Raw genomic sequence first — 16,884 nt, forward strand, 5'->3', positions numbered from 1 at the left:
TTCATTAATAACATCAAATGATTAATGCAAACAGAAACTAACACTGAGGTGTTATAATTTATACTTATAAAGACTAAATACAACGACAAGCATCAATGTAAACCATAAAAGAACCGACCGACTGCATATTTCTCTCAGTCAATCAAATCCACAAAGTTGAATATCAGTTTGTGGCTCATTTAGGATGTTTATATTTCAACATAGGCAAGCGTTTATGTTGATGAGAAAATGTTATATTGCTGTGCTTGTCAAATACAAATTCAGGTAAATGTTTTGGGCAGAGGAATACGTGTATGGTACAAAATTGGTACAAAACACATAAATGAAATTTTGCTTTATTTAAACAGTACCATGATGATAATACCATGATTTTCTTCAAAGTGTTTATAATAGCATGATATTACAGTCTGACACGGATAACCTAATGAAGAATAACCAACAGCAGGCATATGTTTCAAAAGGTATAAGCAGAAATTAAATGATGAGGTTTAGAAATAGACGCAGAGAGAAGTGCAAAAATACATTTTCATAGAAAAAGATAAAACTGTCTCATATAAATACCCTGCCTTCTCTTATTGGTATGCTGTAACGTTCATTTAGTCATTTTTTCATTAATCTTGTTTTTGTATGAGGGCAGACAACTTGCATACACAAAAGCTTCAACACTTCAGAACATTAAAAAAACAATCCCACTCAACACAAACCTCAATCATGACATTTAACTCTTTAGTATGCATAAATCTCAATTTATATTCCGACATTCGACTGCATAGAATCGCAAAGCTAGCCTCAGCAATAAAATCCAATAAAATATTAATAATAATAACAGAAAAAATATGATGGTTCACTGTAAAAGTGATCAGTTGACTTAACTTAAAAATTTAGGAAACCAGTTGCCTTTGAACTATTGAGTAAATAAACTTCATGCTTAATCAATAAATACTAAGTAAAGCATCAAGTTTATTTACATAATAAGTAAGTGAACTGAACACTTTTTACAGTGTTTTTGTCATATACACAATCTTTATATTCGTACACGTACATAAAAAAAATAAAAGTTAACTTATAGGAAGTAACATAAAATATAAATGTACTTAAAATAATTTGGGGCAAATAAAAAAAGTGTTTATACTGTATTGCTTTGGTCTGTGCTTTCGTTGAAGTTCAGTGTGTCAAACTGAAACGCGGTATCAGTGACGGCCACCAGAGGGCGCCAGTGTGACGAGCTGCCGCGAGCTCGATCCCTTTGTGACGTTCCATCAGCTCGTTCTCTCGTTCGATCAGAATCCGAACGCGTCCTCGGCTTCGGCTTTGTCCCAGTTGCTAGGCGACAAGCACTCTTCAGGGTTGAAGTCCTGAGGGTTTACCCCAATGTCCAGCACCGGGGGGTTAGTGCGAGACTCAGCGAGTCTTGGGGGAAAACACACAGACAGAAACGCGTGAGAGACAGTCACAGAATCAAACCGAAAACACAAGGCAGCACACATCAGTAGCGGATCGTGTGAGGAGCTGTTGAGATGAGGGAAAACATATGCAAAACAGAAACAACACTTTAAATATGCATGGAAAAATTCTCCCTGATCTGGAGTTCCTCGTTATTTAAAGAGTCGGATAAAATTGCGTTTAGCCTATTTGTAGTCTGTCTCTCATGTCATAATAAATAAGGTTTTATAAAACTAAAAATATTAGATTTCGTTCAAATTTTAAATAAAGCTGAGATCATTAAATGAAAAACTTAAAGGTCACATTAAAGATTCACATTCACAACAGAGTTTTGTTAGTACGTATTTCAAGTGATTTTTCTTTTAGAACATCAGCTTTCCCCAAGGAATCACTATTGGAATCATAAAATAGACTTGGAATCGCAAACAGAAAAGTTTCCACTACTACTGATAAAATAACAACATAAAGGTGATAAATAATGAGAGTAAGTTAATTTATGAGTGAACTACTTCTTTAAATTCAGCGTCTACCCAGACTGAGGTCCATAGTAACAGACTTTGTGAAAAGGCAGCGGCGGGAAAAAGACATCCGATTATAAGATGAAGAAGGAAAACATGAAGATGATATTTCTATAAATCTTGGCAAAGAACCCTGCCGTGAAGTCATCAATATCCATAGAGCAGGAGTTTGAAATGGACAGGGTTTTGAGTGATGAGGAACATGCCTGACACGGGACAGATGGGAGAACTGGACTACTGTAGTTCACGGTCGTGTATGATGTGAAAGAGTGGATTGTGACGGATGAGGACTACAGCACAAGCAGATTTCACTACAGCGCAGGCCAATGTCATTTTTACCTGTGTTGGACTCAAAACTATCCAGACTGCGGCTGAGGGGGAATAAACAACATCAGCGTGAGAAAACAGAGGCTCCATGTGAGCGGCATGATTAGTCAGCATGTCTTGGTTTGCTGTCGTCTACATAATAGAACTTCCACATTTTAATATATTCAACTTTTAAAGTCGGAAACAGAAGTTGTGAAAGTCTTTTCTTCCCTATTGTGACGCATATTTTCAATTGAAATGGCTTCTCGGACAAGAAAAATGTGGGGCGGGACTTGATTTTGTCCGTGGGAAATTAGTTGCATGGTTGTGGTTTGCTATTGGTGGATCTCATGTGAGCACGAAAGCCCTGAACCGCAACAAAAAAAAAAACCTTTCGAGATTAAAGTCGCAACGTCTGAGGACGTATGTGTCACTCACATACGGAAGCCCTGAGCCGAAAAAAAAAAAAAAAAAAACGGAAAAAAATGTAGCATTTCGAGATTAAAGTCGAAACGTTTCAAGATTAAAGTCGAAATAAAGTCGAAACGTTTCGAGATTAAAGTCGAAATAAAGTCGAAACGTTTCGATATTAAAGTCGAAACGTTTCGATATTAAAGTTGAAACGTTTCGAAATTAAAGTGGAAACAAAGTCAAAACGTTTCGAGATTAAAGTGGAAACAAAGTTGAAACGTTTTGAGATTAAAGTGGAAACGTTTCGAGATTAAAGTCGAAACAAAGTTGAAACGTTTCGAGATTAAAGTCGAAACAAAGTTGAAACATTTTGAGATTAAAGTCGAAACATTTTGAGATTAAAATCGCAACGTTTGAGGACGTATGTGTCACTCACATACGGAAGCCCTTAACCGCAACATAAAAATAAAAAAAGTAAAAAAAATCTAGCATTTGGAGATTAAAGTCTTACTTTGATCTCGAAACGTTTTGACTTTGATCTCGATTGATCTCGAAACGTTTCGACTTTGATCTCGATTGATCTCGAAACGTTTCGACTTTGATCTCGATTGATCTCGAAACGTTTCGACTTTGATCTCGATTGATCTCGAAACGTTTCGACTTTGATCTCGATTGATCTTGAAACATTTCGAATTTGATCTCGAAACGTTTCCACTTTGATCTCGATTGATCTCGAAACGTTTCGACTTTGATCTCGATTGATCTCGAAACGTTTCGACTTTGATCTCGATTGATCTTGAAACATTTCGAATTTGATCTCGAAACGTTTCCACTTTGATCTCGATTGACCTCGAAACGTTTCGACTTTGATCTTGAACCGTTTCGAATTTGATCTCGACATGCTAGATTTTTTTTTATTGTATTTTTTATGTTGCGGTTCAGGTCGTCCGTATGTGAGTGACAGGTTGCCCCGCCCTCACACCAGTAAAAACATCATCAGAGAAAAGATGTCGCTGCAAGAGGGAGGGCAAGTTATTTGAGGGCACATGAATTAAAAAAATATTTAATTCAAAAATATTGAATTCACATGAATTAAAAAAATATTCATGTACATGTATAAATAATTCATAATAAATATTCCATTAAAAAAAGGAATCGTCCATTTTGACTTTAAATGTCCTAGACCTCCTGATGGAGTTTATTGAGCAGCCAGTCAAGTCAAAGGTTACTGCCGGGCAAATGTTGAGGAATTGAGGTCAGAGTTACAGCGAACTGATTAAAACAACTGAACTTGACCTCTCGATCACAAAGACAAATGACTGTAAGTTCCCTTTCTGTGTAAAACTAAAAACATTAACCATTATAGTGGTGTTTGACTGATATTGCTCACACTTAGGGTTAAAGATTTGAACAAACTCCCAAGCATTACACTTTGGCGAGTAACCAGTGTTGTTATTGTTAACTAAAATATATATATTTTTTAAATTCAGCAAAATAATATATAAATATTAGATGAAAAACTTTAGAAACTAACTGACACAATTAAGTCGAAGTACTAAAATTACTAAAATAAAAATTTGCTAAATAGAAATATTTAAAAGCTAATCGAAAAAAAAAATACAATGAATGATCATGGAACTTTAGGAATGCAAAATTAATCAAGATACAACAAACAAATACTATCCACTCAAGGTTTTATAATTTAAATATATAGCAAATAACAGTATATTCACAATCTTAAAATACACAGCACTATCTATTTTACTTAACCTCAACACTGCAAATAATGCAACTTTAAAGTTTGTTTCTTTATATTGGGCCAAGAGGTCAAGCTGACATTTAGATCTTCTATTGGCCAATTTTTATTTTTGCATCAAGCAAACAGTGATGTACATAAATGGCCGATTATGACCATAATATCTCTCAGCCCTCTGTGTTGTTTTGGATGATAAACCATCAGAAAATGCTAAAACAGCTTTGGGTTTTGATGGAGAGTACTTCAATAGTCTTTAATCAGAGATTTACTCAATCCTCAATTCATCCTTGATTGGAAAAGTTCTCACATGTCAGAGATCTACAGCGTCTCTCCTCACACTTACAGGGTGAAAGCATGTTAAATGGAGATTAACGAAGTACTGAGTTTGATTAAAAGCCACCGCTTTTAATTACTGCACACGACAAATAATCAGCGCAGAGCGGCGATGGACTGAACCCTCGCTGCTGTAAAACAGCTCATCTCATGTCGGCTAATCTCTCGGGAACGGCACTCTGTGTCTGGATGAATAATGACCATCATTACAAATCGTTAAACAGCTGTTGTTTGGTTTACAGAATAAAATGACTGTTAATTAGTGTCATTACGATGCCAAAGTATGCAAATAATAGTCATTCAAAACATGACCTAATCATTTAGCATCACAACTGTATGTATGGTTTGTGTGTATAGGCAAGCAGGAACTTGCCCATTATCCCAATAAAAATCATATTCGCCTGAAGGGCTCATATTATGAGGGATCCTATTTTCCATAATATTTTTTTTAATTAATGTTGAAGTTTGTAATTTTCCAGTTGTAAAATACAATCTTACGTCTGAGCTTATTGTGTAGAGACGGTTAGAAGTATATGACTTGTACAAAATATTATGTCGCAATATCAAAGCATGTGTCAAATTCATAGCTCCATAAAGAAAGGCTGGTTGGGTATAAACGGTTACATTTTTTAATTTTGTTAAAGGTTTAGATTGTGTACCATTCGCCATTATCAAATTTAACACAGCTCTTAACATGGCTGAGAAACACCACCCTGAACTTGGCAGACGATGCAATGTGGCTCATTCGGTTTTATGCCATATGCAAAGTTCAAGGGTCCATAAAAAAGACATATAAAGTTAAAAGTGTTTAAGATTTAGATTTTTGTATAGTGTGTTGGACTGTGTATCATCTGCTATTGTTATATTTAATTCCACCCTTAACATGGCGGAGAAAGGCCACCCCAAATGGGGCAGAGGATGCAGTATGATAGCTTGTTCTGTATTATGTCACGTGTTCAAGCATCCATAAAAAAGATTGATAGACAAAAAAACTTCAAACTTTGGATTTCATTAGAGACTGATTATCATCCCCAAATATCAGATTTGATACAAACATTGAATTTGGCAGAGGGCGCAATGTTCATTCTGTATTGTCCTCATGTCCATAAAAAAAGATTGAAATTTTGATACAGTACTTATTTGCTTCTAATGCATAAGCTCAGCAAAGCAACGTTATTAATTAAAAAGAACATTTCAAACATGGATTTTCTGAAACTCAAGCATTTAACTGTGGCATTCTGCTTTCCATGAGAAGCATTGAGGCGTCAACCAGTGAAAATCGATTGAGAACTTGTTACACAGATTTTTGCGCCTCTGTGTCGACTCAAGATGTCTTTTTTTTCTCTATGAAATGTAAAATATTCAGGATTATGTAAGGCCAACTAAAAAGAGTTTATTCTCAGAGCTGAACATGTCCATCATAAATACCGCGGTGGTCACATAATAGAGCGCCAGGAATAGTTGTGCCCTATACTCCACATCTGTGCTAAAGTTACATTAAGATTCTCCATTAAAATTCACTGTGTATGGTGTTATGGAGTAAAAGTGCAGTTTGGTATATCAGTTACATTGAGAGAATATTTTAGATATAATTTTACAAACCTTGAGAACGCCTCATCTAGACCATCCTCAAGTTCCTGCAAATGACAGAGATTAATTCAGTCTAATTATTATTATTAATGAATTATTCAAGTCAGTTTGTGAAGTACCTATGCTTTTGGATAATCTAGCAGATGTATGATATATTCAGATGATTTCGTGTGTTTGTGTGTGTGTTTGTTTGTTCTTACCCATACAGTGTTGTTGTTCTCTGTGCTGAGGTTCGGTACAGGGTGTGCGTCATCTTTTCCTGAGTGATCTTTTACTCCACATTCAAAGTCCAGTAGATCCCCAGTGGCCACTTCTACACACACACAATAGAAATGATAATGACAAAATAAATAGAAAAATAAAACTAAATAAGTAAAATTATACAAATAAATAAATGCAATATATAAATGTATTTGATCAAAATATTGTGAAATATCATTACGATTTAAAACCGTAATTCAAATTTCACCTTAAATATATTTTTTAAATCTAATTTATTCCTGTGATGCAAAGCTGATATTTCAGCTGCCATTACTATGTACAATATGATGGACGGATGGACGGACGGATGGATGGACTGATGGACGGACGGGCGGATGAACGGATGGATGAACTGATGTACGGATGGATGGACGGATGAACAGACGGACGGACGGATGGATAAATGGATGAACTGACAGATGGATGATCAGATGGACAGACGGACGGATGGAGGGACGGACGGATAGATGAACTGATGGACGGAAGGATGGACGGACAGTGGAATGGACGGACGGATGGATGGATAGATGGAGGGATGGACGGATGGATGGAGGGACGGACGGATAGATGAACTGATGGACGGACAGGGGAATGGACGGACGGATGGATGGATAGATGGAGGGATGGACACATGGATGGATAAATGGAGGGACGGATGGATGGATGGACGGACAGCTGGATCGATGGAGGGAAAGACAGATGGACGGATGGATGGAGGGAAGGACGGATGGATGGACTGATGGACGGACAGGCGGATGAACGGATGGATGAACTGATGGACGGATGAACAGACGGACGGAATAGACAGACGGATGGATGGACAGACAGATGGATGATCAGATGGAAGGACGGATGGATGAACGGACGAGCGGAATGGACGGATGGCTGGATGGATGGACGGACAGATGAATGGATGGATGGACGGTGGAATGGATGGACGGATGGATGGATAGATGGAGGGACGGACACATGGATGGATAAATGGAGGGATGGATGGAGGGACGGACGGATAGATGAACTGATGGACGGATGGATGTATGGACAGAAGGATGGACGGACAGTGGAATGGACGGACGGATGGATGGATAGATGGAGGGATGGACACATGGATGGATAAATGGAGGGACGGATGGATGGATGGACGGACAGCTGGATCGATGGAGGGAAAGACAGATGGATGGACGGACGGGCGGAATGGAAGGACGGATGAACTGATGGACGGATGGATGAACAGACGGACGGAATAGACGGACGGACGGATAGATAGATGGATGGACAGACAGATGGGTGATCAGATGAATGGACGGATGGACGGATGGATGGATGGGTGGATGGATGGATGGATGGATGGACGGACGAGCGGAATGGACGGATGGCTGGATGGATGGACTGACAGATGAATGGATGGACGGACGGATGGATGGATAGATGGAGGGACGGACACATGGAGGGACGGACGGATAGATGAACTGATGGACAGAGGGATGGATAGATGGAGGGACGGACACATGGAGGGACGGACGGATGGATGGAGGGACGGACGGATAGATGTATGAACTGATGGACGGACGGATGGATAGATGGAGGGATGGACACATGGATGGATAAATGGAGGGACGGATGGATGGATGGACGGACAGCTGGATCGATGGAGGGAAAGACAGATGGATGGACGGACGGGCGGAATGGAAGGACGGATGAACTGATGGACGGATGGATGAACAGACGGACGGAATAGACGGACGGACGGATAGATAGATGGATGGACAGACAGATGGATGAACTGACAGATGGGTGATCAGATGAATGGACGGATGGATGGATGGGTGGATGGATGGATGGACGGACGAGCGGAATGGACGGATGGCTGGATGGATGGACTGACAGATGAATGGATGGACGGACGGATGGATGGATAGATGGAGGGACGGACACATGGAGGGACGGACGGATGGATGGAGGGACGGACGGATAGATGAACTGATGGACGGATGGATGGATAGATGGAGGGATGGACACATGGATAGATAAATGGAGGGACAGATGCATGGATGGACGGACAGCTGGATCGATGGAGGGAAAGACAGACGGACGGATGGATGGAGGGACGGCTGAAGGGATAGATGGATGGACGGACGGATGGAGGAATGGACGGGGTTCCTAATTTTGATTGAAGCTGTTGACAAATTACTCTGTTTCTTGGCAATCACCAGCCTCCAGTTAGGCTAATGAACAATATAACTTGGCAGATTTATGAATTAATTTAATTACACTTAATAGAGGCTCAGACCTCCTGGAGCAACACGAGGTGATCAGACACAATGGTTATAAATCACCCTTTGAACGGTATAGTTTCTCATCTCCACACCTGCAGGGATCATACAGATCTGTGCATGTAGAGAATGAAGAATCAACATCAAGCCATGACACGCTTCACAGACACAGTCCAACAAAAGCACATCACCTCCCTATCCTGAGCCATCTCTGTCCTGGTCTCACATTTAATGAGTAGAGATCAGCCGCTGTGTGTGTGTGTGTGAGTGTAGGCTAAAAGAATCATGTTTCTGATATCTGATGGGATTTACGAACACACAGTCCCCTTTATTCATGCACACACACGTCTGTCTCATGGCACACGGATCACTGGTCCTCAAGGGTTCAAGTCCAAGATTATTTCTGTAACCTGGCAACCATCCGGGGTCCTCTGGCACCCTTACTAAAAAGTGCCATGGTCCAGTGATGGTGTCAGATGAGTACACAGGGGGCTTTAAATCACTTAAAACTACTTCATTTATAACAGTGTATGCATCTAGAATTGGAATAGCGATCCATATCTGATCACAGATAATACACTACCACTCAAAAGTCTTTTCTGCTCACCAAAGCTGCATTTATTTGATAAAAGAATAAAGTAAAAACTGTAATATTGTGAGTAGAGCCCGACGGTCGACCAATAAAGGATTTTAAAGACCGATACCGATACAAATATTTTTGGGTTTTAAAATCCGATATATCGGCCGATATTTTATTTATTTTTATTCTTTTCAGAAACGCAAAACATTAACAGATTTCCCTAACATAGTTATTTGTAGTTATTTATGAATTTTAACTAAAATAGTATGATAAAGCATTTTAAAAATAAACTTGTTTCTTTTATTGTCACAACAGAACAGAGGAACATCAAAATATATTAAAGTTCTGATAAATAAAATAATAATTATTCCCTACATTGCCTTATAAACTACCTTATAATTACAATGTCAGCTAGTCTAGTCTATGATGAGCCATAATTTAGCAATAGATAACGTCATACTGCAAATTGTAAAACATACATTTTCAATATAACATGCCAAGGAGAGATGATGATTGAAGCGTGTTTCGTTCGTTTTTATTTTATTTTTGAAATATTCATTTATCGGCCATTATAACTGCCGATACCGATAGTTTGAAACATCCCTAATATCAGCCGATAATATCGGCCGGCCGATATATCGGTCTGGCTCTAATTGTGAGATATTATTATATTTTCAGGGCTCCAGACTACGACCTCTTTTCATGCAAAAATACTATGGTATTATCATCATGTTTCCACTGATAACTATTTGTAACTTCACACTGAAAGTGAGAATACCGTGTGACACAACACAATCAGAGCCAATAAGAACACAATTGATATTTAACAACGTTACATAGAGTGGGATTTTAAACCAATGAGATTCTACAGTGGGCGGAGCTACAGAGCACAACACCATAGAAATTGAACAGAAATTAGAGACAAATTTCCCTGCTGATTGACGCATTTAATGCCTGATTAGGAAAGAGTGTGTGTGTGTGTGTGTGTGTTCACCTCCTTCTTTCATGCTGCCCTCGCACTGAGAGCTGCTGGCCGCCTCTCCATCAGATCCACATTTCACCTGCTTCTCTTTCTCTGAAAACGAAGCAGAAATTTCAAGCTTGTGTTATTGTTAACATACTTACATTAAACATTCACTTCTTTATTTGATCTGAGAAATTCTAAATGGCCTTTTTCGTCACTCTTTTTGTTTATCATCTGATAATTTCAACTATTTATGACATGACACAGTTAGATGAGGTTGGTCAAATGCCACATGCAATAAATAAATAAATGCATAAATAAACAAATACATCCCCCAAGAAATAATATTCATGATTTAAAGGGGTGGTTGATTATGATTTCACTTTTCTAACTTTAGTTAGTGTGTAATGTTGCTGTTTGGGCATAAACAACCTCTGCAAAGTTACAGCGCTCAGAGTTCAAAGCAAAGGGAGATATTTGCTTTTAAAAAAACAGTTTTTTAAGGACTACAACAAACGGCTGGTTGGGACTACACAAGCTTCCTCCCGGGTTAATGACATCACTAACCTTCATTTACATAAACCAGTCCCCGGAACACAATTTAATAGATTATCAAGACAGAATATAGTAATCAATGACTAGAAGATAACTACAGATAAGCTACATAAATTCATTTAAAAATGTCCTGTTGCTTTCGACATGCTATCACTTCTTCTTGAGTCTCTCATCATTGTCTGACTCTGGTTCGAACATAAAAGTTTTTGAAATTTGCAGTGCATGTGTGTGTGAGGTAAAAAGGACACAAGCTCTTGAAGCTCCGCCCACTGTGTCAGCTCATTTGCATTTAAAGGGACACACACAAAACGAGGCGTTTTTGAACACCCTCAAAAAGTGACAACTTTAACATGCTATATAAAAATATCTGTGGGGTATTTTGAGCTAAAACTTCACACACACACACTCTAGGGGCATCAGAGATATATTTTACATCTTGTGAAAAGGGCATTATACCACCCCTTTAAAAATTCACTAAATAACTAACATAAATAAATAATTTTACATAATTTTTATCTTAAAACTTTGATTCATATGCTTTCATATATATCCATATTTAAATGTTTGTTAAATATGTATTACGTAAGGGTTAATGCCCGACGAGGTGTCCATTGTCAGGTTTTAATGGACAATGGCGAGGCGTAAACCGGCCGATGCGCAGCGGAGGACGGTTGCCTCCGCCGAAGTCCATTAAAACCTGACAATGGACACCTCGGAGGGCATTAACCCGCTTATACCATGGTCACTTGCCAAATAAAACATTTATAAAACATTAGTTTATATTTTAATTAGGCTAAATCTAATTTTTACAAATAATAACTTGCCTGACGGTTTATTTAGCAACCGGAGATATTTATAGTCCGCTCAGCTTGTAGAACCCTTAGGTTCAAAAATGCATTTTTTTTTCATGAAACACAAAGGTAGGCATAGTTATTTTTTTATTACACATAAAACAATTAATCAAACAAAAATAAAAAATAAACACAAAAAAAACAAAAAAAAAAACAATTAGTTCTGAGCACCAGCGATTTGCGCTTATAGAGGGCAATAAATTAATCAGATCAAAGAGAGGGTCATTTGCCTACATGCTATTGCTAGCTTTTTTATTTACAATTAATTTCAACTTTTCCATTTATAGTGCAATTTGAAAAAGTCGGCCAGTCAGGAGGATCCACAAAAGCTGGCTAACGTTACTGCTGCCCATGATGGGCACTTGATGCAGACAGTACGTTGCTCCAGCTTCGTCTCTCACGGAGAGACGGAGCCCAGTAAGCCCGCAGACTGCTCTCGCATCGATGGCCTGTCACCGACATTATTTGACGGCTCTCCAGTCCAGCATCGGAGAGTCGACCTACAGCATACCAGTCGTCAAAGTTGCCATATTCTCCATAAATGTTAAAAGAAATAACGAAGTCGCTCATTGCTGTATTAGGCTATCTAACGTTAAATGTTTGTTTTGATAGAGCGTTTGACTGCCTGTTGCTATGGTTACTCACAGCTGTTGTAGGCAGCGCATTTATTTAGACATTTCGAATGGTAAACAGGCAGTTTCACCAGAACTACTTTACTAGGTGTCCTCTATCACTTTTTAACGGACACCCTGCAGCCAATCAGAATCGAGTATTTAACCAGACCATGGTATAATAAAAGTTAAAAAAGAATGAGGTCAGTGAGTATAAATGTGCATCAGGTCCATGAGAAACCAGCCCTACATGTACATTTAAATAATGAACACATGTAGCACTAAATCGATCACTGCCTGAATTAATGAAATGGAAATCAGACATCCTGAATCTCTATCAAAGCTCTTCATGAGGAACTGTATACACCTAGAGTAGAGCTCTAAAAGGGGAAGTCATGTTCACAGATCTTCTTCCTGCAGGCTTGGTGCTTCTCTGTGTGGTTTACACAGTGATACACCATCACAATACAGGCGTTCTGAATCTGAACCTCCGAAAGTAGTGAACCGCAATGGCCAATTTACATCCATATTTCAGCTTAAAATCTTTAGATTTACATGTGTAACTAAACTGATAAATACTCATTTCTCTCATCTCAGGCATCACTTCTGAATTAAAAATTAAACACACCCATGATGCACTGGCACCACCCTTCCCAGGACCATAAAGATTCACTAAGGAAATGTGTGTGTCATCTGTTTATATTTTAGGCCCTGCGGTAAAACGCATTGAGACGGAGGAAGAGATCTGAGATCGAACCATCAGGTGCAGAGAGATTAAATGAATAAATCTCAACAGGCCTCAGGATACACACACACACACACAGGCATGTTCAAACATGCAGTAAATTGCATACATGTTCTGCTGATCTGTACGACAGGAGCTGCTCTACTTTCCCTGCACTAAAATCTCTTTCTTGTTCTCCATGCCTGCAGGAAATAAATACATACACAGAAATATACAGTTCCTTAAAAAAATAAATAAATAAAAAATTATATATATATATATATATATATATATATAAACACACTCAAAGGGCAGAGGCAATATTGCTCTGAAACTATTTTAAAAGGTTTTTTTAAAAAAAAAATATATGACGCAAGAAGTAAATAGTAAAAATCTAGTTAAAAATAATAAATGCATATTTTTCAAACATTTTCCTGCTAAAAAATATTTAATTTAAAAGATAGTTATATTTTTTTCATATTTGCAATTGCAATTAAAGCAAGGACACATTTAAAAGCAGGGAAATATTTCAAAAATATTGAATATTGCATACATGTTCTGCAAAAATATTAAATATTAAATATTTTATATTCTATAAAAATATTTCACATTTTTTAAATATTTGCAATTAAAGCAGGGACACACTTGAAAAACATTCTAACACTGAACTGAAAATACTTACACGCTGTTTCCAACGACTGAACGCCACGGTCTCTGACTCCATGATCAGTCGTAACACATTTCACAGTCTTTATGTGTCCCTGGTTTAAGTTGCAATGCATGGAAAGTTGATGCATGGAAATGAGTTAAACCTATTAACTTTTACTTGCGCTATTAACATATTTCTTAAAGAGGACCTATAAGGCTTTTTTAGGCTGTTTTAGCTAGAAAAAAGTCTGCAAAACACAAAGTCCCTCCAGCGGGAGTTCTCTATGTCAGTGTCAGTGTTTCTAAACTCCCTGAAACGCCTCCATTGTAGTCTAATTTTTTCTTACGGAAACGTCACAATATTCCCCATTTAAGCTGACCAATCAGAGCACATTGAGCTTTTCAGAAGGAGGGGCTTCAAAGAGACAGGAACTAAACTGAACGTTACTCACAGACTGGGAATAATAATAATAATAATAATAAAATTGTTTTCAAACAGGTTTCTCAAGCACTCCCTTCATCTGCTATTGGTCGTAGCAAAAATATAGCTCTGCCCCAAACTATTTCTGTTTATTATTATTATTAGAGTGGGAAGTGAGCAGCTGCAAAATATGTGAAAAATAATGTGTTTTCAACATTCAGGACGTTTTAAAAGGTCTTCTATAATGAGTTTATAGTCAAAGGAAGGATAAAAAAATGACTGTCAATCAGTCCAACACAGCAACATTAACCAATAGCATGAGTTTGGGGTGGAGCTATCTTTTTTCTACGACTAATAGCAGGTGAAGAAAACCATTTGAAAACAGCCATTATTTTTGGTGAGCTAAGAGTGTGGAAATCACACACTTCAGCTTCAAGTAGGACACACATGCTTTTGAGCTCCATTCACATCCCATAATTCACAAGAATCAGCAAGACAAAGAAGAGTTGTGCTGGGATGACTGAAGTTGTCGAGTGCATCATACCTCCTTTAGCAGCCTGCCAAAACTCGAATGCCAATCGGAAAGCCTGAGCCACCGTTAACGTCACCGCCTGAGCCTGAGACAGACGGGGAATAGGAAAGAGAGCTTTTAACGCTACATCTCTTGTCATGGGGAGAAAAAAAAGCACATTGCTCTGTTTCTCTGTCAGAGGAAGTGTGGTCTTAACCGTATAACTATTTATAGACAGAAGGAAAGACAGGGAGTGTCTCTGACACACGAACATATGAACACACACTCACCACTTTCCTCTTGGTGCAGAGGTACGCGTGACACTCCAGTGTTTCGTTGCCTTGACTCTGAGCGATGTAGGCGAACACTTTATCGTGCATCTTATCCGCTGTGCAGTACGAAATCCTACAGACAACAAATAAGCAGTCAATCTAAAGATAACCTGTGTGAAAAATAAAAATGACTCTTTATTCCTTCTCACACTACCATCCAAAAGTTTAAGAAAATAATACTTTTATAGAGCAAAGATGCATTAAATTGATTAAAAACTATATATATATATTGAACTATATATATACATATATAAATATCTATAAATATATATATATATATATATATATATATATATATATATATATGAAAAGTTCAGATGCAAAAGCCTCTAAGTGCCATTTGAAATTTTCTTCTAGAATGATAATTTTTATCAAGCTTGTATATTTAAGTTCAGTGATTTCACTTAAATGGCAATGATAATTACCTATTAATTGTTATTTAAGTGAAATTACTGAACTTAAATATACAAGTTTGATAAAAATCATCATTAAAGAAGAAAATTTCAAATGGCATTTAGAGGCTTTTGCATCTGAACTCTTCATATATACAGTATATACAGTATACAGTATATATATATATATATATATATATGATTACTATTAAATATACTAAAGAAAAACACTATTGTACAGTAATTTACTACATTATATAATTTAATTTATTTCATTATAATTCATTAATAATTTATACATTATAATTTATTTTATACATAATAATTTTTACATTATAATTTATTTCATTATAAAATTACAATACTAATATTTATATCTTAATTTATTTATCATCAAACACTATTCCATCAAGCTTTTATTTTGACAGGTTGCCAGTAAATAAATAAATGTGCTGTTTTTATAATTAATAATAAAATAATTAAAATAATTTTTAAGCAGCACAACTGTTTCCAACATTGATAATAATCAGAAATATTTCTTGAGTATCAAATCATCATATTAGAATAATTTCTGAAGGATTATGCGACACCGTAGACTGAAGTCATGATGTTGAAAATACAGCTTTGATCACAGGAAAAAATTACATTTTAGAATATTTTCAAATTTAAAAAAAAAAAAATTGAATCTTAAAAGTAAATAGAATATTCAAAGAGAAAACAGTTACTTTAAATTATAATAATATAACTGTATTTTTTATCAAATAAATGCAGCCTTGATGAGGCTTTCAAAAACATCCAAAAATCTTATCGACCCCAAACTTGCGTGTACATATAAAGTCGTCTTGAAATATCTGAGAACACTAGTGTAAACGCAAGTTTTGAATAACAGCATAATGATTACAGTTATTTGGTATTCTGGAAACCTGATGATCACGTTCTCCAGTATGATCAACTAAAGCAAGATCTGGACATGAACCCGCTCACATGATCAACACATATTTACTGTCATTTGGTCAGTGATTTCTGTTTATCTACTAGGGAAATCCAGATGGCCACAGATTGATCATTATCCAGTATATCACACCCACTGTGTACATCATCCTTACACACACACCCTTATATAATAGAGCATGATGTCACCTCCTCTGAGATGTGGAAACGTCTACAAGCAGTGTTGTGTTTTCTATGTTCAACGCTCCATCAGCACTTTGACAGAAAGCTGACACACCAAACCATAACACGCACCCACACACACACACACACACGTGGGATAGTTTGACTATGACTGCATGGTCTCTGGTTTCCTGTTGAGATCTCTCAGTAAACTCATGAACTCCTCTAGTGTTGATTTCTCCCCACAGCCTTGAGTGACAGCTGGCTCAGCCTATCAGAGGGCAGACCCAC

The 16,884-nt window shown here is 37.3% G+C and overlaps 1 protein-coding gene and 1 pseudogene across 1 annotated transcript in view; both read right to left on the reverse strand.

Annotated features, from left to right (window-relative positions):
• Positions 1 to 319: 319 nt before the first annotated feature.
• Positions 320 to 16,884, reverse strand: part of ldlrap1b (low density lipoprotein receptor adaptor protein 1b) — a 41,623-nt gene continuing 25,058 nt past the window's right edge. The window contains exons 4-9 of the mRNA XM_039672500.2: positions 15,047 to 15,161; positions 14,790 to 14,862; positions 10,466 to 10,546; positions 6,558 to 6,670; positions 6,370 to 6,404; positions 320 to 1,410 (exon numbers count right to left, since the gene is read on the reverse strand). Coding sequence (XP_039528434.2) covers positions 1,281 to 1,410; positions 6,370 to 6,404; positions 6,558 to 6,670; positions 10,466 to 10,546; positions 14,790 to 14,862; positions 15,047 to 15,161 — 547 coding nt within the window. The 3' untranslated portion in view covers positions 320 to 1,280. The remainder of the gene's footprint in view (positions 1,411 to 6,369; positions 6,405 to 6,557; positions 6,671 to 10,465; positions 10,547 to 14,789; positions 14,863 to 15,046; positions 15,162 to 16,884) is intronic.
• LOC148977119 (uncharacterized) lies at positions 6,879 to 9,100 on the reverse strand (annotated as a pseudogene).

Source organism: Pimephales promelas, chromosome 11 (assembly GCF_988280905.1).
Source record: "Pimephales promelas chromosome 11, fPimPro1.hap1.1, whole genome shotgun sequence".
NCBI lineage: Eukaryota > Metazoa > Chordata > Actinopteri > Cypriniformes > Leuciscidae > Pimephales > Pimephales promelas.